The sequence below is a fragment of the Caretta caretta genome, chromosome 2 (assembly GCF_965140235.1).
Source record: "Caretta caretta isolate rCarCar2 chromosome 2, rCarCar1.hap1, whole genome shotgun sequence".
In the NCBI taxonomy this organism is placed as follows: Eukaryota; Metazoa; Chordata; order Testudines; family Cheloniidae; genus Caretta; species Caretta caretta.
The window spans coordinates 82,026,451-82,051,241 of NC_134207.1; the positions used below are offsets into that span (position 1 = coordinate 82,026,451).

The following is a 24,791-nucleotide window of genomic DNA, read 5'->3' on the forward strand; positions in this document are numbered from 1 at the left end:
AATGTCCCCCACAGCCTGAAACTTGCAAGCCTAAGTTAGCTGAGCCAAGCCATCTGCAGTTGTTTGCTTGCTGTGTAGGCACACTCAGTGGAGGAAAAACTTGAGAGGCCAGTCTCCACTGGTTGGTTTACACAGTGCTGTGGCAACAGCGGGAGATTTTTGTTTTCCAAAGGCTCAGTAGTGGCAATAATAGAACTCCATGTATAAATTTTGACAAAAGCCCTTGTTGTAGCTGTGGAAGTATAAATATACAGACCCGTAACAATGTGATACAGTGGGAAGTGTAATAAACAATAACTGCCTTGTGACAAATGGTCATGAGTGTTGATTTCATCCCTATTGAATTCTAAAAAAAATACCCCAAACAAAACTAAAAACAAAAGCTGTTGAACTGATGGTAAACATAGCCTGCTTACTAAGCATTATCTCACAAATGGCTTGTCTACCCTAGAGAACTGTAACATCTTGCAACAGTACAATCAAATCGTTGAAACTTGTAATGTGGTGTGGGCAGGCTAGCCAATCTGACAAGTGTAAACTTGTTAAGTACATTTACAGGCAGCTCTCTTTGCAAAGCTGGGGCTTGTGAGAGTAACCATCTGCAACAGAAGACTGGTCACCAAGAGGGGTGGTGATCCATTAGGTCTGCTAAAGTCTTGGCACATATCTATGGAATATGATCAGTAATCTTAAAGGAACTTTGTATTTGGACAACATGTGTGTTACAATAGAATTAAGTGCTTGCAACACATCTAGTGTAGACAAGACCACAAAACACATTAATGCTTGGATCTACACTGGCTACCAGTTGATTTCTGGGTTATGAAGCTCTAAGTATCCTGACTGACAGCTGTGAAAGGATTAAGTGGGTTTTGCTGACTCAGTGAAGGCAATTAGAGAGTCAGCAACTCACTAATGGATTTAACTGAATGTGGATGGTGACTGTTCAGTAGTGGGTCAGTCCTTCACTGTGGAATTTATATCTGCCTGTAGTTTTCGTGAGCCTGGATTTTGTGACTTTTGGGACATGCTGCAATATTATGTTTCCCCGGTTTGTGTGTATAAGTGAAGTTCATTTTGGGGTTATGAAGACTTTTTTCAAGGGAGAGCTTTTTAACGTTCATACTGTGCTAAGATGATTTTGATAGTCACAAGTGGAAACAAACCTAAATACATTATTTAAACTGTAGACCATGGAAGCAGATGTGGTTCCTGCCCTGCAGAGGTTATCTAACAGGATGAACAACATGAAAGGTGGATGGCTAAGGTCACAAGGAAATGTATACAGTATTTATATATTATGTACACTTGGCTATTTGTTTAGCTTCATATGTATAGACTTTTCCTGGCTGTCCCTCAGTTTAGCCATTATGGGTTGGTGGTTTTCTTGCAGGTGTCACATCAGAGTTGGCCCTTCAGAAAGGGGGTTTAAAGAAGTTGTGTGACCATATGGGTCTGTTCAGGGATGGCCTTAGTAGTAGTGTTGAAGAATAATGCAGAGACTTGGGGGGGGGGAGGGAGGGCGGCAGGGTGAGAGGGAGCTTCTGGTCTTTCAGTCTTTACACTTGCATTTTTTTAAAAAAAAAAAAATTGTTGGCAAACTTTTTAGCCTAAAACATTAAACCCAAAATTTCCAGAAATAGTTTCTTAATGATCTAAGTTTTTAAGGTGAGTTTAGATATATCCTAATTTTCCCTTCGTTTCTCAAATGTGACAAATTTTAAGATGCATAAAGCTTATAGTGAAATATTGTTGTTTGTGATGATATTGGTTAGAGATGGACCTAAAGTGGAATGCTTGCCAATTCTGATCCAGACTTTGGATCTCCTGATTCACCTCTATTACTGTATTTATTGCAATAGTACAGTGCTGGAAAACAGTTGTCTTGATTTTTTTGCAAGAGAACCACATACTGAATATATGATCTGTTTTTTGTTTTTACAGAAAAAGGCATTTTGTCTCAGAGTACACTCCAATTGACAGCAATATAGCCTTCTCTGTTAATTCTCGCCATGACAACGGTATGTCTGGGATCATAATGATAGGGTTTGATTAGATATTATTTCCTTCTCTGAGATGTGGACCACAAGAGTCTGAGACATTTTAGGAACCCCAAAAGACCACCTAGTCCAACATTCCTGCCCTAGTTGGTTCATCTTAATTCAGTTTTTCTGCACTTTCTTCATACTTTCATTGTCTTGCTGACTTTTTATATAGAATTTGGGAGTAACATTTAAATACAGTCCCACCTAAACTACTTTTGACATCACTTGGCTCATCATTGTGGATGGGGCCAAGTCGTGGGGCCAAGTCGTGGGTCCATATACACTTGAAAATTTAGCCATGCCGATGTATAGTTGTTTGGCATTCTTAGGTATAATTTTTACTTTCTCCTGTGATTAGGACAGCATAATTATAGAGAATCATGTCATGACCTAACATGATTTTAATGTTCTACGAATGTCCTGTCCCATCCACACTACAAATAAGTGTTAAAGCTCCGATGCCTCTAATCCTGCCAATCATGGGTATGCTCAAGTGTAGGTGGGACTACTATTAGCATGTTTTTTATAAACATGGTTCCATCTAATTGTGCCACACTGGCTTGCCACATTGTTAGAAACTACTGTAGCTAGAAGAGTGTTTTAGCAGTTTTTCTCCTGCTTGAGCCCCTTTGTTGATAAGACCTTTATCTTTTGGCTTATGGTGGTTTTAAAAAAAAAAAAAAATCTAGAATCAATAAATGATCTTCTCTGTAAGAATGCCTGGAAGCATCTGACTGATCCAAAGAGATTACTGGATAAGAAAATAGTTCATTTTAATAGTTTGGATCTTGTATCTCCTCTTCCTACAGGTGAGGCTTCCTGTGGTGAAAGACTTGGTGAGAGGTTTGAGAACTGTTTACGGCTCACATTCATGTCCTGGGGGGCTTTCTGTGTTCGAAATCCACGGCCTGTTGTTCTCTTCTCTCTGGTCTTCATTGCCATGTGCTGTTCAGGCCTGGTGTATATCAAAATCACTACAAACCCTGTAGACCTTTGGTCAGCCCCAAGCAGCCAAGCTCGCAAGGAGAAGCAGTACTTTGACACTCACTTTGGACCTTTCTTCCGTACTGAACAACTTATTATTCAAGCTCCCCACAGTAAGCCACACATCTACTCACCATACCCATCAGGAGCTGATGTGCCTTTTGGGCCTCCGCTTGACAAAGAGATCCTATATCAGGTAACATGGGTTTTGCAGGCCTATCTATGTGGAAGAGATGTGAATGCAATGTGTTTTGCAATACTTGTAAGACCCTAAAAGGGATTAATTATCAGTATGAAGCTGGGTTTTGTTTCGCCTATGTGGTTAGCATATAATGTGAATTTCCACCAAAAACTAATCTGTTATAAATATCTAAAATATCCTCTGGAGTTAGCAAAGAGACTGCAAGAACTTCCAATCCGCCTTGCAGCAAAGGGCTAATCACCTTCCCCCACTTTGCCGCTCCTGTACCTTCATTCCCACTTGCTTTGAACCTCAAGATGTATGAAAAATACTCCTCTAGTACTTAGAATGAAAACCACATTTTGCTTCATCATTTGCTGTGTGCTTATATTAAAAGCGCGGTACCCAGCTCAGAAACCGCCAAAAATGCCCCATGACTTTTAAAAGTATTTGATCTTACACCGAGAAGAAAAATGCTCTTTCCGCTCCACCAAATGCCTTCGGACAGTGCTGTTTTGAGTTATAGTGTGTTTTGTTTCAGGTGCTAGATTTGCAGAATGCTATTGAAAACATAACTGCTGCTTATGACAATGAGACTGTAATGCTGAAGGATATCTGCCTGGCTCCTCTTACTCCCTACAATAACAACTGCACTATCCTGAGTGTGCTCAACTACTTTCAGAACAGTTACTCCATTCTAAATCATTCAGTTGGGGATGAGTTCTTTGTCTATGCTGATTACCACACTCACTTCTTGTACTGTGTCCGGTAAGCAGAGCCACTAAATACATGCTTTAAAAATATTTGTGTACAGATGGACTCTTAAAAACTGTTTTGGGGTTGGTGGTTTTTTTTTCTTCCCATTTGACGTGCTGTATCCAATGCCAGCAGCCTCTGAATTTTTTTCCTGGTTTATTTGATAGAATGCCATCTGTGTGTGTACTTTTGATTGGTAGTAGAGCATCTTTTTCCTGCATTTCCATGTCTACCAGCACTCCAATGGAGTTTTTCACAGTCATAGTGATGGATGCAGCACCAGAGACTCATACAGAGGCTTGAGCAAACCCCACCACCTGGAAAAAATGCAAGATGATATTCTGCTTCAAATCAGCAACATGAGGATTCCTGGCTTATTTCTTCAGGGCATTAAAGAGAGAAAAGTGTTTTTCTAAAGTAAAATATTTTTGTACTAGCAATTTTAAAAGGCTTCACCTGAGAAATCTAGTTGTTTTTTGAAGTTTTTTTTCAGCTTAAAATGTTTTTAAACCACAATAAGTAATTTACAGATAAGCTTTCACCTTTGAGTTTACATCACAAAGCAAGCAAATTTTGTGTTCAGTTTACAAATGTAGTTATTGCTCTGTCGCACCAATACCCAGCATAATCGCTGTAACACTGTAAACAATATGTAAGTGTACAAATTTTCAGTGCTGCTTTGCACTCCCAAATATCAGATTATTTAAAAAAAAAAAAATCAATAAATTGTGAATATATTTTGCAGGGCCCCAGCATCTCTAAATGATACAAGTGAGCTTCATGATCCCTGTTTAGGAACATTTGGTGGACCTGTCTTTCCATGGCTTGTGTTGGGAGGATATGATGGTAGGTGTAATTGCAAATAGAGCTGGAAATATTGTTCGTGTACTTAAGGTCGATTACTTCTTAAATTAGATCACTGTCTTTGTTTGTAGGTTTGTACAACTTGTACTCTGTTCCCTTTGTCTCTTCACCTTTGTGAATGCCTTCTGTTTACTTGTAAAGTTCCATGGACATCTTATGGTGCTGTATAAATGTATTCCAGAGAGTTGGGGTCTGGTGAATTGCCTGCTTGCAAGAATGATGAGATAGTCAGTCATGTGAGGATGTAATGACTTTCTCCTAGATTTCACCTGGGAGGGATGGAAACAAACTGTTTCAGAAAGACCATTAATATTGTGGCATATTACTAAAAAAAAAAAATTAGTTCCTGCTAAATATTCAGAACAGAACATACTCTGTGTCCCCCGCATTCCACCTGCCCTATGAAAGCTCTGTGTGTGTGTGTGTGTGTTGGTTTATTGGAAATATTTAAAAGATTCAGAGGGAAGAAATGAAATAGACAAGAGTTTGAGGGATGGTGGGATGTGCTCTGGCTTTTTGGATCACTTAGAACAGAGCAGAGGAGATGGGGTAACAATGATGAAAAGTAATTATTTTAGGGAAGTCTTTAGATACTCAGGACTGGGAGGAGTGGGATTATTTTTAAAATGAACACGATATGGTGCCTCCAAAATAAAATTTGGCCTCGTTGACCTTGATAGTGTCTCTTTTGAATATTTAATGTGAGTGATCGGGTAGGGTCAAGGTGAATCTAATCACAGTAATTTCAATCAAAAACCTATTACATGTGATCAGTGTTCACTCTGAGAAACTTCATGCTTTCTCTGATTGCCCATTCTTGTTCCATTTAAATAAATGGTAACTCATTGGAACTTCAGTGCTAAGGGATCAGAGTTTGTGTACAAGTTAATTTCACTTGTTACTTTGATTTTTTTTTTTTAATTGTGGCATAATTTGAGAGGGGTGTGAACAGGAATGCTCATCTCTTACACACTAGATCAGGGATGGGCAAACTTTTTGGCCTGAGGGCCACATCTGAGTATAGAAATTGTATGGAGGGCCATGAATGCTCATGAAATTGGGGGTTGGAGTGTGGGAGGGGGTGCAGGCCCTGGAGTGGGGTCAGATATGAGGAGTTAGGATATGGGAAGGGGCTTCGGCTAGGAGTGCAGGGTCTGGGATGGGGCTGGGGATGAGGGGTTGGGGGTGCAGTATGGTGCTCTAGGCTGGGATCAAGGGGTTTGGAGGATGGAAAGGGGATCAGGGCTGGGGCAGAGAGTTGGGTTACGGGCGGGAGTCACAGGTGCAGGCTCCAGACAGCGCTTACCTCAAGCAGCTCCCGGAAGAAGTGGCATGTACTCCCCTGGCTCCTAAGCGGAGGCGCGGCCAGACAGCTTTGTGCGCTGCCCTAGCCGCAGGCGCTGCTCCTGCAGTTCCCATTGGCCACGGTTCCTGACCAATGGGAGCTGCGGGGGCCACGCTTGGAGCAGGGGCAGCATGAAAAGCTCCCTGGCTGCCCCTACACGTAGGAGCCAGCATGGGGTACATGCCACCACTTCCAGGAGCCATGCGGAGACACGTGGAGTGGGGCAAGCCCCTGACGCTGTTCCCCGGCTGGAGTGCCGGAGCAGGGAAAGCTCCTGATCCTGCTCCCCGGTAGGAGTTTGAGGGCTGGATTAAAACTTCTTTTGGGCCGGATGCGGCCCCTGGACTGTAGTTTGCCCACCCCTGCGCTAGATATATAGGCACAATATCAATTGCTTTATTTAGGTTATGAATGACTTCAGGATTACCTTTCTTAATACTTTATGATATCACACTTAGCCAGTCAAGAATATTTCTCCTTGGATGAACTCCCAAAATTCTCATCCGCCCATGTGTTCCTGCAGACAGTTTCTCTGTAATAGTTTATGGGTGTTCCTGAAATCTGAGGAGTGGTTGCAGGTGACTAAGCAGATTGGATTCAGTGGGATGCCAGAGACCGGAAATGAGTTGCTTGAAACAACATCCCATTAAAATCAAAGAGAGAACTTTACAAGAAGTCCCCCATCTTCTTCACAAAGAAAGATCTGTGACATGTTTTCATAGTGGGTTTTAATGTTTTCTCCTTCCAACCTCTTCCTTTTTTACATATAGATGAAAACTACAATAATGCTACAGCCCTCGTTATTACCTTCCCTGTCCACAATTACTACAATGATACACACAAGCTGATGAGAGTTCTGGCCTGGGAAAAAGAGTAAGTTTCTTGTAATTAAGACTAGACTGTGACAGTTGGAGTAACCTCATTTTTTCTCTGAGCTTAGCAGACTTCACAGCAAAGACAACAATGTTCTAAACATGCACTGAGAGTACAGAATGCTTCCGTGTATAAATTTGAAGTGTGACATTGATTTAGGATTGACTGTGCCAGTGATTGTACAAAGCTGAATCAAAAATATAAACTTCCACTTCTGTATAACTTTTTGTTTCTGATGAGATCCTTGTTTGGCACATAAACCAAGAGTTGTATCTCTGTGCTCTTGTCAGCAAAGTGCTATCCGGCAACTGAGAAATCCTTGTGAAAACGTTTATGTAGGTCTCACTGAAATAACTTTCTCAGTTCAGACTCTTTCAGTTTCACAAGTAGATTTACTTCAGTAGTTGTAGCAATCGATCTTGTGAACCTTTTTTCAATTGCCTGTATTTGAAATTTAATTAGTCTTGTTTTCAAACTCCAGAGAACATTGCTCTTCTGTTTCTTTGTAGAGACTCACTTTCTCCTTGAGTAAATAAGTCATTGTCACATCAAGGGACTGAGATTGGGTTTACAAAAACAAGTATCAGTTCTGTATTGCAACTTACTCTGAGAGAGAATAAGCTACAAGAAAAGCATTCCTATATTTGTGGAAGATGAGATGGAGACGGTGGTTGGGGTAGAGTGCACTTCTAATTGGTGTCTAATGGTTTAGCATCATAAACTCCACTCAGCTGCATGTTTCTGGGCTGAGAGGAGAGCAAAGGGCTTGTCTAAACACGTTGTACTCCTCTAAGTAGAAGTGAGATGTTAAACCAGTGCAACTTTGTGTAGGGGCACTCTTACATTGGCTTGCACCTGTAAGCCAGGTTTAAACCAAAGTGATATGAATGTCCACACACAAAGTTGTACCAGTTTTGATAAATTGGTTTAACATCACATGTTTTGTTTTAAATTGATGCAACTGTGTGTAGACCTGCCTGAAAGGTAGGTATTTGGTGTTAGGAAATGATCCAAAGTTTTGGGATGCAGATCTGTCATACACTTATTTAAGTCATGCCCTCCACTCATTCCACAGCACCATCAGTTACGTGGAAGTGTTTCAGATGTTCACCATGATAAAAGTGGAAGATCTAGAGAAGTGTGTTCTTAAATACCATGTGCTCTTGTGCAGAAGCGGTTATAGCCTGTTTAACATTAAAGACTTACCTTGATGTTTTTAAACCTTTTCCTACCATCTCAACTCTGTCTTTTGATGGGTAGGTGTACTGTATGTATGTTTTGAAAAAGATGTGGTTTCTTCTTTTTCTTAGCTTGGTGTTTTTAAGAAAACATTTGCTTTTCTTTTCAGGTTTATCAGCTTTGTGAAAAACTACCAGAATCCAAACGTAACCATTTCATTCTCTGCTGAACGGAGTGTTGAAGATGAGATAAACCGTGAAAGTAACAGTGATATCAAGATTGTTGTAATTAGCTATGCTGTCATGTTTCTGTACATCTCAATAGCCCTGGGACACATCAAAAGCTGCAAAAGATTTCTGGTATGTTTAGTTTATGTTGAAAATAATATCATAATCATAACTTCTTATGTGTGTTTGTGTATATAGCACATAGCGTTTAAAATAAGTTAGAACACTAATCTTTGTAACACCTTTATTTTGTTAAATAGTCTAATCTCAACTTTAACTAGTTTTCATGATCAGTATTTTAATATCAGCTAGTGGTGTTAGCATTATTATAAAGCATCCCTAGATTTTTGTTGTTTGTCTTACCAGAGTGTTCTGGGTTACAAACGGCTTCTCTTTTTCGAAGAAAGAGAAGAAACTGGGAAATCAGTGTCGCACTTGATCCCCTTTCCTTCCATCATCACATCCCCCTTTTAAAAAAACTTTTTTGTCATTAAATAAGGCATTTTAAGTCATTTCTGAACCAAGGCCTTTCAAATTAGGTGCAGTTTTGCTCTTCAGTTTCAAATAACATAATCCTGAATGTTTAAAAGGGGCCATACTGTAGGCAGCCTCAGTGTAATTAGTAAAGCTACTTATTTTATCATACAAGTCAAGAGTTTACTCCTAGATTGGGAGATATGTTCCAAAATATTCTGGTTGGAATGGCTTTGACGGATGTATTTTCATTACAGTTAATATTGTGTGTGTTTGTTTTTGTTCATTTGTCAGGTGGATTCAAAAATCTCTCTGGGCATTGCAGGCATCCTGATCGTATTGAGTTCAGTAGCATGTTCTTTGGGTATCTTCAGCTATTTTGGAATCCCATTAACATTGATTGTTATTGAAGTCATTCCATTTTTGGTGCTGGCTGTTGGGGTAGACAACATCTTCATTATAGTTCAGACATTTCAGGTATTATAATGATCTCTTTTGTGTTTTTTAATGTGTACGTACTATATTAGCTCCTACTTTAGGGCCTCCATCCTGTGAGGTGCTGAATACCTTTCTACTGAATGCAGTAGAAGTTGAAGGTGCCTGGCACCTCGCAGGATGAGGTTTGTGGGAGAACAGCAAGGATGATATTTATTTAGTGACTTGCAGTTTCTCAGTGTAAAGAATGTTGCTGATGCAGCTCTTTTACTTTTGGAAGAATTAAAATGATTTTTGGCCTCTAGACTGTAAATTATAGGCAGAGATACGGTTCATGGCCTCACAGCGGTGAAAGATTTCACCATCATCTCACGCTTTTTACCATCACCTTGGTAAACTGTAGGTGAGCTGGATAATGGGGCAGAAATAGTGTCTGTTTTTATGTAATATTGAGCATGAGGACCATGCTTTATAAAATGTGGTGGTTAATCCATTTTCTAGCTGACAGTTGTCTCCAAAACCCACCAGAAATAACTGGCACCCTTGTGGCATCTCAGCAAAGACCAAGCATTTGAATGGGAGACTGAATTACCCTTTCATCCCTATGGGCCTTCTAGGTTTGGGTTGAAATGCATTGCTAGGGCAGCGTAGTGAAGCTCATGCTGTGGCTGCTCAGGCTTTGTAGCTACTCAGTGGGTAAAGAGAGCTTCTGTCTCGATGGCTGTCACTCTAGCACACTAGACGCACTGACTTACTATAAATACATAACATTGACTTGACATGCCTTTTGTTCCATACTTTTGAGAAGTTTCTCTGAAAATATACTACTTTAATCCCTAATGAGTGAATTACATTTCCTTAAAACAGAGAGATGAGCGTCTTCCAGGTGAAACTTTGGATAAGCAGATCGGCAGAATCCTAGGAGATGTGGCTCCTAGTATATTGCTCTCATCTTTTTCAGAGACGGTAGCATTTTTCTTCGGTAAAAATTTAGTCTTTTTTTCTGTGCTTGGAGATTTTGTACTATACTTATTGCTGTGTATATTATTTATTCAGTTTCATCACCCTCTTTGTACAATGCTTAACCAAATAAGAATGTTCACTGTATTGCCTAAAAAAGTACATCCAAGGAACTAAGAGATCTCTACTAACAGTGAAATGAATCTAACTCCACCTCTGTGAGGTAGGCATTAGCCCCAATTTCCATAAAGAGAAACTGCGGTGTGCATGATTCAAAGTGACTTGTCCATGGTTGTACTTACAAAACACGGCAGATTTAGAAATAGAAGTGACAAAATCTCCCACTGATTAGAGAAACTGGCTAGATGTACAGTTGATGGGAAAGTGGGAAGATAGGAATAAGGAGTCTAGAAATCTCAGTCTTAAAGAACTTAGATATTCCCCCTCATCACAAAACCCCCATTGAGTCTGGCACAATTTTATAGTCTTCTCCAGCACTATAACAGGAATGTCTTGGCTGGTATAATGGGATATTTCAGCTCCTATTTTAGGTGCAGCCACAAGATTGTATTGTGAAGTTTCCAGTGACTGCTAGCAATATGTCTGATTCCCACTAGTGCTTTGCTTTAATCAGCATAAATAATATTTTAATAGACTAGAACAGGCATTCTATAGTGTCTTGCGTTGACTGCTGAGAGGGGAGACAAGGAATATCTTAATCATGTTGATGGTATTCTGAACTAGTTTTAATCCATGGTTACTTGCTGAATAATTACATCTGCCTGTATGGTACTGGAGTGGATTTTAACAAGGTGTTTTTGAAATCACCTTTTATATGCAGACCCCAAAGTGGTGGTCTGGCATCCAGGGATCAGTTGGATTCAAAGAAGAGCTAGCTGTGCCCCACTTATCTTCCTATAGCAAATGTGGGGTGGAAAAGAGGGGGTGGCATATAGAGCTGCCTTAGCAGTTCCTATGCCACTTGATTTATCCCCCTATTCTGGGAAAATCATCCAATGGCATTAGGTAGCCTTGCACTGGCAACTCCGCTCCAGGGCTGCTCCAACATACTGGTGGAGAAGGTCCAGTCTGTATGTTTGTACATATCATTTGGGGATTTGGCCAGGCCTAATGTCCTGACCATCCTTTCGTTCTCCCCCTCCTCCCAGGGACTTTGTCTACCATGCCAGCTGTCCGCACTTTCTCCCTTTTTGCTGGAATGGCTGTGTTCATAGACTTCCTTCTTCAAATAACCTGCTTTGTAAGTCTCTTGGGATTGGACATTAAGCGACAAGAGGTGAGTCCATTCTAATTCCAATTCAATATACTGCAACTTCTGCACACTATTGGGGGGTGGTTGCATTAATTCTAATATGACTCGGTTTTATTTTCTAGAGAAATCAAATGGATATTCTGTGTTGTATCAAAGGCCAGGAAGAAGAAAGCAGAGTCCAGCATTCTGAGAGCATCTTGTTGCTGGTCTTCAAAGACTTATATTCTCCATGTCTGCTTAAGGACTGGATGCGACCAATTGTGGTGTGTACACCTTCACTTTTTGTGAGACTTGACCAAGAAAATCTTTTTGAACCAAATACAAATCATCCAAGAAAACTCAGAACTGTCTTAAAGACAGAACTAATGTTTAATTTCTACAGTATTACATACTTTTTCCAAAAATAATTGTTGCACTTAAATTACTTGTTCAAATATTTAGTAATTTATATTAGATGCATTTTTAGTCGGGCTGTCAATTAATTGCTATTAACTCAAAACATTAATTCAGAGATTAATTGTGATTAATCGCAGTTTTAATCACACTGTTAAACAATAGAATACCAATTGACATTTAAGTAGTTTGGATGTTTTTCTACATTTTCAAATATATTGAATTCAAATATAACACAAATACAATAATATAAAGTGTAGAGTGCTCACTTTATATTTTTATTACAAATATTTGCAGTGTAAAAATGATAAACAAAAGAAACAGTATTTTTCAGTTCACCTCATATGAGTACTGTAGTGCAATCTCTATTGTGAAAGCGCAACTTACAAATGTAGATTTTTTTTTGTTTGTTTTTTTTGAGTGCAGTTATAGAACAATGTAAAGCCACTCAGTCCAACTTCTTCTTCAGCCAATCGCTATGAGAAACAAGTTTGTTTACATTTATGGGAGATAATGCTGCCCACTTCTTATTTACAATGTCACCTGAAAGTGAGAACAGGTATTTGCATGGCACTTTTGTAGCTGGCATTGCAAGGTATTTATCTGCCAGATATGCTAAACATTCGTATGCTTCATGCTTTGGGCACCATTCCAGAGGATATGCTTCCATGCTGATGACGCTCGTTTTAAAAAAAATAATGCGTTAATTAAATTTGTATGTCTCCTGCCCTGTGTGTTACCTGCATTCTGTCATGTATTTCATGATATAGCAGTCTTGGATGATGACCCAGCATGTTGGTTGTTTTTAAGAACACTTTTTCACTTCAGATTTGACAAAACTCAAAGATTTGAGATTTGTAAAGATAGCTACAGCACTCGACCCAAGGTTTAAGAATCTGAAGTGCCTTACAAAATCTGAGCGGGACGGCGTGTGGAGCATGCTTTCAGAAGTCTTAAAAGAGCAACGCTCTGATGCGGAAACTACAGAACCCAAACCACCAAAAAAGAAAATCAACCTTCTGCTGGTGGCATCTGACTCAGATGATGAAAATGAACATGCGTTGGTCTGCACTGCTTTGTATTGTTATCGAGGAGAGCCCATCATCATCATAGACACGTCCTATGGAATGGTGGTTGAAGTATGAAGGGCCATATGAATCCTCAGCATATCTGGCATGTAAATATCTTGCAACACCGGCTACAACATTGCTATGCAAATACCTGTTCTCACTTTCCGGTGACATTGTAAACAAGAAGCAGGCAGCATTATTTCCTGAAAATGTAAAGAAACTTGTTTGTCTGAGCGATTGGCTGAACAAGAAATAGGACTGAGTGGACTTGTAGGCTCTAAAGTTTTACATTGTTTTGTTTTTAATGCAGGCATTTTTTATACATAATTCTATATTTGTAAGTTCAACTTTCATAATAGAGATTGCACTACAGTACTTGTATTAAGTGAATGGAAAAATAATTTATTTTTACAGTGCAAATATTTATAATAAAAAAATAAATATAAAGTGAGCACTATACACTTGTCTGTGTTGTAATTGAAACCAATATATTTGAAAATGTGTAAAACATCCAATATTTATATCAATGATATTCTATCATTGTTTAACCAAGGGATTAATCATGATTAATTTTTTTTAATCGCTTGACAGCCCTAATTTTTAGTAAGCAGAAGTAAAATAAACATTTTTCTTTTGGATTTGATACTTGAGCCAACTTCCATTTAAACACAATGGAAAGTCTCCCATTTCCCTGAATAGGAGTTGGATTAGACCCTTAGTTCCCAACTTCATTTACTACTGATTGGTTCTGTGATATGGTTAACTCTGTCAGTAGTTGGCATTCTTAGTCAGTAATATGGTTCTGTATTTAATTTGGGCTTTGATTGTACCTTCCCTCTGAGGTGAAAATAGCTCCTCTTTGTGCTTCTGCCATCACCATACTGCCATCACCATACCATCCAACCTGGTATACTTATTCTGGAACTTCACTACATGGTACCAATATAATGGATGATTGATTTCCTAAATGAGGAGTATTAATGCATGGAGTCACTGTGTAGGGCTGAAGTCTTTATTTAAAACCGTTCTTGTGTGTCATAAGCTGTTCTTGTAATTTCTTACAGATATCCTTGTTTGTGGGCCTTTTGTCATTCAGTATAGCAGTTTGTCACAAAGTAGAGATTGGCTTGGATCAGTCTCTTTCCATGCCTGATGTAAGTGTTGATTTAAAAAAAATTTTTTTTTTTTTTGCTGAAGGAAATGATTTAATCAGTACCAAATAATTGAAACACGTCACCTATCTCTGACTAGACAAAAGTCATGTTACAATTCCTCAGCATTAACACAGTACAGATGAGAAACATGGACAGACTGAGCTGTTTCAGAGATTTAACTCAAGTTTTCTTTTTTAAGGACTCCTATGTAATAGATTACTTCAAATATCTCAGAAAATACCTGCATGCAGGTCCTCCTGTGTATTTTGTCCTAGAAGAAGGGCACAACTACACCTCTTTGGAGGGGCAGAACATGGTGTGTGGTGGAGTTGGATGTAATAACAATTCACTTGTGCAACAAGTCTTCACTGCAGCAGAAATTGACAGCTAGTAAGTGCAGCATTTTTCTCCTACTGATCTCTAGAGCAAGTAGTATAGCTAAAGTTGCCCAGCACATGTGTGATGGGTTTGGTCACAGAGACCCCCCCTGGGGACTGTCACCTTACATGCTGAATTTACCTCTGAGCTCGTTTTCCCTGCCAGCTTGGGACTCCAGAACCCTGCCTTGTTGAGCCAGACACTCTAGCCTGCTGCAACACAGACCCAGGTCTGGTCCACGCCCCCAAAGCTGCAGACTTTAACCAAAAACTGCTCAGCAGGTCACCTATTTCCAGCACCAGGCACCCAGCTCCCAATGGGATCCAAACCCCAAATAAATCTGTTTTACTCTGTATAAAGCTTTTACAGGGTAAACTCCTAAATTGTCCACCCTCTTTAACTCCTGATAGAGAGATGTGCATAGTTGTTTGCTCCCCCAGGTATTAATCACTTACTCTGGGTTAATTAATAAACAAAAGTGATTTTATTAAGTATAAAAAGTAGGATTTAAGTGGTTTCAAGTAATAACAGACAGAAAAAAGTAAGTCACCAAGCAAAATAAAGCAAAACATGCAAGACTAAGCCTAATACATTTAAGAAACTGTTTACAGGTAAAATCTCACCCTCAGATGTTCCAATAAGCTTCTTTCACACGCTAGACTCCTTCCTAGTCTGGGCCCAATCCTTTCCCCTGGTACAGTCCTTGTTAGTTCCAGCAGGCATCTCAGGTGGAAAACAGGGGTGTTCTCATGACTGGCAGCCTCCTTTGTTCTCTTCCACCCCCTTTTTATAGCTTTGGCACAAGGCGGGAATCTTGTGTCTCTGGGTCCCCACCCCTCCTTCTAAATGGAAAAGTACCAGATTTAAGATGGATCTCATTACCAGGTGACAGGGTCACATGTCACTGTAAGACCTCATTCTTCATTACCCAGGGGCTGGCCCACAGGCACACAGGAAGGCTTGCAGATAAATAAACCATCCACAACCAATTGTCCTAGTCAATGGGAGCCATCAAGATTCTGAATCACCATTAATGGTCCACACTTTGCCTCATTACAGTAGGACCGCAGTGTTATACTTCATATTTCTAGCTTCAGATACAAGAATGATACATTTATACAAATAGGATGACCACACTCAGTAGATTATAAGCTTTGTAATGATACTTTACAAGAGACCTTTTGCATGAAGCATATTCCAGTCACATTATAGTCACACTCATAAGCATATTTCCATTAAACATTATGGAGTGCAACATCACAATGGCTTATTACAAGGAACACTTCCTGTTTCAGTTGCTTATAAGTTTGCCAAATGCTTGGGCTGAAATTTTCCATGCTGGGATTCTGCCTTGTACTGAACTTTTTGGAAAGCTTTAGCAAAAATGGTTCAGCAGTTTTCCAGAACAAGACTGGGGGGAAAAGACTTAGTTTTACATGTGTTTTTAAAAAACACTACAATTATAGTGCTTCCATGCTTTGGATCAAGGACCTGAAATTTTATGCGGAGTTTTCTTTGGTGTCAGGGATGTGCCCTCTTGCTGTTCCCATGAAAAACTGAATTTGAAAAATCTTAGTTAAGACATGCTCAGGTAGACTTGTTAGAGCTTGACCGCTTGAACTCACCAAAGATTCCGTCTGTACTTAGCATGCTCCAGGTTGTGATTGCAGGGGCTGAGCAGGACTTTTGCTGTAATTGCTGCTGTAATTCATGTGGTGCTGGGCTCAGGAACTGAGAGAGAGGAATCTTTCTCCTGTGCTCTCGATGATTCATCCGCCGGTGCCTAGGCAGTGTGGAGGAGGAAGTGGTCTGACTCAAATGCAGTGTGGACAAGAGACATCTGGGACAGTGGTTGTCAACCTTTCCAGAATACTGTACCCCTTTCAGGAATCTGAAGCCTGAGCCCTGCTGCCTGGGGCTGAAGCATGTAACTTAGCTTTGCAGATGCCCCACCCCGCCCCAACCCAAACCTGTTCTGTGCCCCCTTGGGTTAAGAAACACTGATCTAGATGAGTTGAAGTACCCTCTGGAAGACCTCTGCATATCCCCATGGATATGTACCCCTGGTGGAGAATCACTGATTTGGGGTGTGGTGGAGGGAGTTGATTGGGCCTGGGAGCTTGCGGGCAGGGGAGAGACAGGACTGGCTGGGCAAAGAAACTAGTACTGGGGAGCAGAAGAGTGGGACTGGGTTGGGGAGAGGCTGGGATGAGGAGACTGGGGTTTGGACAGGGAGCCTTGAACCAGGGGACTGGGATGAAGAGTCTGGAGTGAGTGAGACAGGGACTGGCTATGTGAGGAGACTGGTATGAGGAGCTAGAGTTGGGGAATGAGAATAGATAGTACTGGGACAGGGACTGCTAGAGGGGACGGGGCAGAGCACACTAGGTATCCCTAGAACACATTCCCCTCCAGTGGTTGATCTTGAAATGGAACCCAAGATTCCTGTATCTCACCTTTCGTCTGCTGTCAGCAAAGATCTGTGAAACCCACCAGCAAAATTTCTCATCCCCCTCTAGTGCTGGTCCACATAAAAGATAACCCATTACTCCCATTGGCTTAAGTAGCAGAGGTCTGTGCTGTGGATCTAAAGTTCCAATCCTGATGTTAAACCCCGTGGGTGTCGATGTCAGAACGATGGAATTTTTTTTCAGTGTGGTTTTTTTAAAAACCTAGTTTGTATGTAATTTGCTATCTTAAAAGAACTCTAAAAGTTGTGAAGTTTGAACGCTTTTAAGGAAATGCCAGAATTAAGGTTGTGTCTCTTGAATCATCTGTCTGGTATCTATTGGTATCTATTTTTGTTATGTTTCAGCACAAGGATAGGCTTTCCCCCCTCTTCATGGATTGATGATTATTTTGATTGGGTTAAACCACAGTCATCCTGCTGCAGAGTCTACAACACTACTGGACAGTTCTGCAATGCTTCAGGTACTCTGCGTTTTCTTTTTCATGTTTCCAGTGTTGCTTTAATCATATTTACAAAAGCTTTTCAAATACATTTTCTTCTAAATAAGGACTTGAATCTACCCTCTTCTTTTAATATCACAGCGTTCAACCTGCTTTGTGCAACTTTTTTTTTTAATTGGCTAGATGTACTTTACTTTCCCATTCTGGAATTATTGCCATTTCTGGAAGGAGACTAAATTTAATGCAGTTTAAATGTTAAAATGCTGCGTTCTTAGAAGATGCCCTTTTGGACAATAATGTTCCCAAAATAACTAATTGGCGTATGGACCACTTTGATCCTTATGAGCTCTAGATAATGCAATCAGCAGTTTATGGCCCTCGTGTCTTGAAAATTGCCTGCACTGTGCCTTGCGTGTTGGGATCTGTTGTACAGTACTGAATACAGAACATAGAGCTCGGTAACACTATTTTAGTCTTTGTATTGGACTAGCCTTATCTAATGTAACAGCAATCCCAAGCACAAAGAAATGGGTGTATTTGATGCAGAAAATATAGGACTTAGCTCTGTATTTTGGGTTTTCTCTCTGGATAGAGTAAGAAGAGTAAAAATTTTATATAACTCTTCTTACTCGTGTGTGTGTATGTATGTGTGTGTGTGTGTGTGTGTGTGTGTGTATATATTTATATATTATATATAATATGAGCTACCTTTATCCAGCAGTGAAAGAATTAGTTCTTTTAGGGTTGGATGAGCCCTTCAGGTCACTGAAGTGAAACTGAGTATTGTACAATGTCCTATAGATGTACCCTTGCTGTCTGGCTGACATTGAGTGCTTTTTATTTCTTTCTGCTTTTGTTTTTTCCAGTTGTTGATGTATCCTGCATGCGTTGCCGTCCACTGACTCAAGAAGGCAAGCAGAGGCCTCAGGGTGGAGACTTCATGAAATTTTTGCCAATGTTCTTGTCCGATAACCCTAATCCTAAATGTGGAAAAGGGTAAGTGCCTATAGACTGAATCAGTTTAATCTCTGTTGAAAATTAGCAGGTGAAATAGGAACCAACAGTGACACTTGTTTATTAAATGTATACCCATCATCCAAGCCTCTGTGGGCACACCTGCATTTTAATTTTAAAAACATACTGAAATACAGACCACCTAAAAACAGAAAATCCTCTTGTGCTCCTATGAGGCTAAGTTGTAAGTATCAGATTTTCTTTTGTCCTAGTTATCTTGTCTGGAACATCCTACCTAAGTGATCAACATACATGATCTCTTGTGGGGGCGCTAGTTAGTACTTTAGGAATATTTTCTGATAACACTGTAGAACCCATGTCTCGTATCATAAGAATTCGCAGATAGTTGGATTTCTCTGCTATTTGAGTTACATTGAGAAATCCTGATTCTTGGCATCAAAATGAATGTGGTTGATCTTGTTGTTGCTTGACCATGAAGTAATACAGTTGCACTTCATGTACAGAGGACATGCTGCGTATAGCTCTGCTGTCAACTTCATAAACAAGAACTCTGATGTTGGAGCTACTTACTTTATGACTTACCATACAGTGCTCAAAACTTCAGCTGACTTCATTGATGCTATGAAAAAAGCACGGATCATAGCAGATAACATTACTGAAACCATGGGCATCAAAGAAAAGAATTACCGTGTGTTCCCTTACAGGTATGTGGTGGATTTTTTCGCTCTAGGAATGTGTGTATAGTAACTTCGGGGAAGAGGTCGTGGGTTCTGGAGAAAGTGCATGTTGGCTGGATGTATGTATTAAGGGCTGAGGAAGGATCTTAAAGTATTTTAGTTGTTTTTTTTACTATGATTTAGCAGCTGGAAATAAGGAAAGCCAGCACCATGGGACCACCAGCATATGTCTCTAGGTCCCAGTTTGAGAACCTCTGTGTTAAGGGTTCTACCAAGACAATTAAATACATTGTTGTTCGAAGCCAGTCGCTTTCTAACCTACTCCTGCCAGCGATTCTTCCAATCTACCCCACAATAAAGACAATGTTAGTCTTCTCCAGTTTGCAGGAGTTACCTGTGTGTCCAGTTTTTGCACTATCATCTCTTCGGAGCCATATGTCCTCTGCTTTTCTTTTTCCTATCTGAATCTGTAGAAGGCTGACCAGCCATTCAGGAACTTGTGCAGGTCTTAGGGATTTTCCTTAGATGCCACTATTTCTTCATTTTACCTTCTGCTATTCCCTATCCTTTAAAACCTCTTGGTTTTTTATACTTGTTATACTGAACTTTTGAAAAGTTCAAGTGATTCAGTGCTCTAAATTCTTGCTGCTAATTGTTGCTATCCACTTTTTTCTGACCCTCTTCCCTGATGCTTTTTCTAAACTGTGAGGACTCTTCCCTCATAAACACAGGGATTTTAGAATAAACAAACAAAAAGCCAACTTTTAAATGCCCAGAAGAGAAATTTCTTGCTCCTCAGACCTCTTCAAAACAGCTGATGAAATTAAATTGGAATCAATATCTTGCAGTAAAACTTATTCCTTTGACTTTCTCCACCTTAAAAAAACTTGAAAGAATATGAATGTTCTTAACAATATTAATGTTTCATGAAATTCACTTTTTTAAGGTTTAGCCTATTACCTGTATTTGATATAATCTTTTTACTGCCCTGTTCTCAAATAAAAAAACACTTAGGAAAATAGTTCTCTAGGATTAAAGAACTCTTTTTTTTTTTTAAATCTGGTTCCTCTATGGCTATTGTGGAAGTATAACATTGTATAAGTATAACGTTATATAAGGGGACATGCTGGATACATTGTATATGAGAGGGCATGCCAAAACATGTTACAAAGTATCTGAGGGAGCACACATAGGGACAGTTAGCTTTTGAATGGAGAAGCAATTAAGATAGAGCCAGCATGTCTAAGAAGCAGGCATCAGAATGGAAGGTGTGAAGTGCAATTAGTTAAGTTAACTGGAAGCTGTTAAAGGAGATTAAGAGTGGCAGGTAATTGAAGATACGTGACTGGTCTCAGGGATCGCGAAGGGTGGTGACTAAAATCTCTTTCTTCTTTTGTCTGTAACTTCTCTGTAACTTGTTCTCCAAAAAACTGTATAAATTAAAAGACACAAGCCCCACTCGGGGGGCTCACTTCTAAATGTATTAGCAGAGCAGCTTTGCTAATAAAACAGAGTGGTCTGATAAATTGTAAGTCTGAGTCAAACTTTGACACTATGTATTCACTTAAAATGCTACAGTGGCACAGCTGTAGTGCTTCGGTGTAGGCATTTAGTACAGTGATGGGAGAGGTTCTTCTGTGGCTATAGCTCATCCAACTCTCTGAGAGGCGGTAGCTAGGTTGATAGAAGAATTCTTCTGTTGACCTACCGCTGTCTACACCCAGGGTTAGGTCAGATTAACTATCTCTCAGGGTGTGGATTTTCATGCACTTGAGAGATGTAGTTATGCTGATGTAACTTTTTTCAATGTAGCTCAGCCCTGAGTCAAGAAAAAGAATAGATAGGTGTTTTCTACAAACCTCAATGATTCAAACACTTATGTCACCAAGAATCATCTCCTAAATAGGTCTAACCAAATGGATGGCTAATGACTGTCTCTTCTTTCCACAGTGTGTTTTACGTCTTCTATGAACAATATCTGACAATTGTGCATGACACCATCTTTAACCTCTGCGTGTCCTTGGGATCGATATTCTTGGTGACGACTGTGCTGCTTGGTTTTGAAGTGTGGGCTGCTGTGATGGTATCCATTACTATTGCTATGATACTAGTCAACATGTTTGGAATAATGTGGCTTTGGGGCATAAGCCTGAATGCTGTTTCACTGGTTAACCTTGTTATGGTAAGGGGTATGTGTATTTGTGTGTGTGTGTTTAAAGGGGCTTTGATGTTCTCAGTGCAAAAGCAATGTACATAGCATGTCCTGAAATCTGTGACTGGCATTATCTTGTAAAACCTGACAATTGTAACTTAGTATCTGTTTTGTATAGAAAACTTGCTAAGGGCATGGCTACACTAGTGTGTTTACAGTGGCGAACCACTGTAAACTCTCTAGTGTAGCTGCTTTAAGCCAACAGGAGAGCTCTCCAGGGCTGGAGCACCCACGGAAAAAAATTAGCAGGTGCTTAGCACCCACTGGCAGCCAACTTCCCCCTTCCCCCCAGCACCTCCTGTCCACTGATGGCCATGCTGATCAACTCCTCCCCCACCCCCTCCTAGCACCTCCTGCCCTCTGTGGATCAGCTGTTCTGCAGTGTGCAGGAGGCACTGGGAGGGAGGAGGAGGAGGAGCAGGGACGGGGTGCACTTGGGAGGGTTGGGGGTGGGGCCTTGGGAAAGGGGTGGAGTGCCTGGAACTGAGTGGGAGAGTTGAGCACCCCTGGGGAAAGTTGAAGCTGGTGCCTGTGGGCTTAACTACTCCAGCCCCTGTGAGTGGCAGAAGCTTCGGCGGGAGACACAGCACTGTCCACATGAGCACTTCTGTCAGTGTAACTCATGTTGCTTGGGGTGATTGAGTCACACCCTTGAGCGACATAAATCATGCTGATGTAAGCTGCAGTGTAGACATAACCTTAGACTTATTCTGACAGGAGTGAAGAGGTTAATCTCTTATATTGCGCTTTAGAAAATTTATACGTGTGGGACTTTGCACAGATACTGTTAGAAAGGTAACTGCACAGTGTGAGATGGTGTGTAAAACCCATCTTTTACAGGCAGTGTGCATACACAGAGAAGAACAGAGCTTGGTTGTATCTTCACTAACTTTTCCGAGTAGCAGCCGTGTTAGTCTGTATTTGCAAAAAGAAAAGGAGTACGTGTGGCACCTTAGAGACTAACAAATTTATCTGAGCATAAGCTTTCGTGAGCTACAGCTCACTTCATCAGATGCATCTGTTAGTCTCTAAGGTGCCACAAGTACTCCTTTTCTATTTACTAACTTTTCCATCATTCCACTACAACTGATGCAACTTCTATCTGTAGTAGCAGTAGTAAAAGCAGGCTGCATATCATGTCATTTAGATCTGGTCTTGTGTGTGCATGCACATGCCATACTGTCTCCACACCATTAATCCCTGCATGATTAAGGTTTTACCCGACTGATGCCTCTGCACAATAGATCTCTGCACACTGGGAACACTACAGCTGCTGATCCAAGGGTAGAAATGCCTGTGGCCAATCTAAGTTAAGGGATACAGTAACATCACTAAGAAAGGGTGTAGTGTAATGGAAGGGGAATGAGTAAAAAGCTACTGTAGGCCTTGGAGAACCATTTCAAGACTCTGGCCATATGTTTTGTTTGCCCTCTGGTGACTGTTTTAGGAGAGGTTTCAGAGTAGCAGCCGTGTTAGTCTGTATCCGTAAAAAGAAAAGGAGGACTTGTGGCACCTTAGAGACTAAAAAATTTATTAGAGCATAAGCTTTCGGGAGCTACAGCTTGCATCCGATGAAGTGAGCTGTAGCTCACGAAAGGTTATGCTCTAATAAAATTTTTAGTCTCTAAGGTGCCACAAGTCCTCCTTTTGTTTTAGGAGATGCTTTAATGCAGGCTTGAAAAGGGCAGTTGGCCCTCTAGCGCCAAACAGTGGCTGTTGTAAGAGAAATAAATAGCAAATGAGTGAAGGCCCAGTAAAAACTTGTTGGCTTTATTCAATGTCTTATGGGCAAGTGAGAACCAGACAGCCAAAAACTATGTAAACACAGCTCATTTTCTGATGCTTCATGTCTTGTCCATGCTACAAAATGCTGCTGTTGGAGTAAATTAGGTGTACAGTTGAAGGAAGACTTTAAAAGCAAAAGATACACACTTATAATGGAACCCTGAGAAGAAAAAGTGCTAGTGAGGGAGTACAATGACTCTTTCAGTGCAGACTTACCAGTCTCCGTTGGACTTTTTCATAATGCAGTGTAGATACACATAAGATCTCCATGGGTGTTTATCTGCAAATATTGAACCTGTTTTTGGAGTGGTATCAAAACACAGGATCAAATGTCAAAGTTTGTTACATAAGAGAATGTTTCTACAGCAAGACCAGTTGTGTGTGTCTTTCCTCCCCCCAATACAGTCAGTGATCCAGTCACTAGCCAGTTTCCTAAGGGTCAATACACTGGTGCTTTTTACATATTAACTGCTTTAATAAATTATATTTAAACCAGTCACTGAGCTCTGTGCTCATGGTTTTGTCACCAGAACCCCCTCTCAAAATTTGCCCTACAATCTCTGATCCCAGCTTTTTTAGAAAAGTCAAATTGTATGTTTTGACTCTCTTGTATATTTAGACTGGCATCTTGGACAGTAATTTATAGCCTCTTTGGCCCTCAATACGTGGGGGCTGAAGTGATAGCTTGGCGCCAAGAAATTAACTGACCTGTTCTTACTTTCAGAGCTGTGGTATCTCGGTGGAGTTCTGCAGTCATGTCACAAGAGCATTCACTGTTAGTGCCAAGGGTAGCAGAGTAGAGCGTGCAGAAGAAGCACTGTCCTGCATGGGCAGTTCTGTAAGTGTCTGTTCCTTTGTAGTAATATGTTCCTTTTGTGTGTGCAGACAAAATGACTTAAACTCAAGTTCAGTGCTTTCCCATCATCACTGCAACTTTAATCAAGTAATACCTTGTTACTTACTAAATGCTTATGTTGTAGGATCCACTTTGCCTGTCATATACTGGGTGTCATTCTGCAATGGTTAACCTTCTGTTATAATGGTGTCAGTCACAATTCCCTACATGAGTCTAGATTTCTGTTATAGGCCTGAAAATAAGGTTTATAACTTCTGATTAGTTTGATTTGATTGTAAATTGTGATGCTTAAAATTGACTAAAACTTTCTAAAATTCATTTTTAAGTGTGACTATTCAGTGCTAGGTCATAGCCTGAAATTTTAAAAATGCTTGTCAGTTTATTGGCTCAGGTGTTCGGCAGGCATTATAGAACTCCAAACAGTTTCAGCTTTGACTTCTCTTCAATGTAGTTAACCTCTGGCGGTGCTTTCAACCAAAATTAGTTGGAGTATAGACTAAAGCCTGAGTGAAGGTTGCACAGGCTAGTTATGTTAGCTAACACATGGTATAAATATACTTTTTTGGGGTCTCTGTAGTTAGTTGGGTGATCAGCCACACTCATGTTAGTGTGCTTGCTGGTGTTGCATTCCCCCATATGTGTCACTAGGACTTCTGGGAGCATGGTTCTTAGTGCTGCGGTAAGCTGAACTGCTGTGACTTTCCCAATGAATCGTGTGAGAAATCTTCTGTCCTTCTGGGAATGCAAAGGGAATTGTTTTCCAGTGCCTTCCCCCCAGCGGTAGA

General features: G+C 40.4%; 1 protein-coding gene across 1 annotated transcript in view; it reads left to right on the forward strand.

Annotated features, from left to right (window-relative positions):
• The window catches only part of NPC1 (NPC intracellular cholesterol transporter 1), a 54,045-nt gene that overhangs the window by 25,557 nt on the left and 3,697 nt on the right, over positions 1–24,791 (forward strand). Inside the window, exons 7-23 of the mRNA XM_048840466.2 lie at positions 1,945–2,021; positions 2,855–3,225; positions 3,752–3,978; positions 4,712–4,812; positions 6,946–7,048; positions 8,397–8,586; positions 9,223–9,405; positions 10,231–10,345; positions 11,493–11,620; positions 11,719–11,859; positions 14,124–14,213; positions 14,413–14,603; positions 17,407–17,522; positions 18,368–18,497; positions 18,980–19,180; positions 21,104–21,335; positions 23,875–23,988. Coding sequence (XP_048696423.2) covers positions 1,945–2,021; positions 2,855–3,225; positions 3,752–3,978; positions 4,712–4,812; positions 6,946–7,048; positions 8,397–8,586; positions 9,223–9,405; positions 10,231–10,345; positions 11,493–11,620; positions 11,719–11,859; positions 14,124–14,213; positions 14,413–14,603; positions 17,407–17,522; positions 18,368–18,497; positions 18,980–19,180; positions 21,104–21,335; positions 23,875–23,988 — 2,710 coding nt within the window. The remainder of the gene's footprint in view (positions 1–1,944; positions 2,022–2,854; positions 3,226–3,751; positions 3,979–4,711; positions 4,813–6,945; positions 7,049–8,396; positions 8,587–9,222; positions 9,406–10,230; positions 10,346–11,492; positions 11,621–11,718; positions 11,860–14,123; positions 14,214–14,412; positions 14,604–17,406; positions 17,523–18,367; positions 18,498–18,979; positions 19,181–21,103; positions 21,336–23,874; positions 23,989–24,791) is intronic.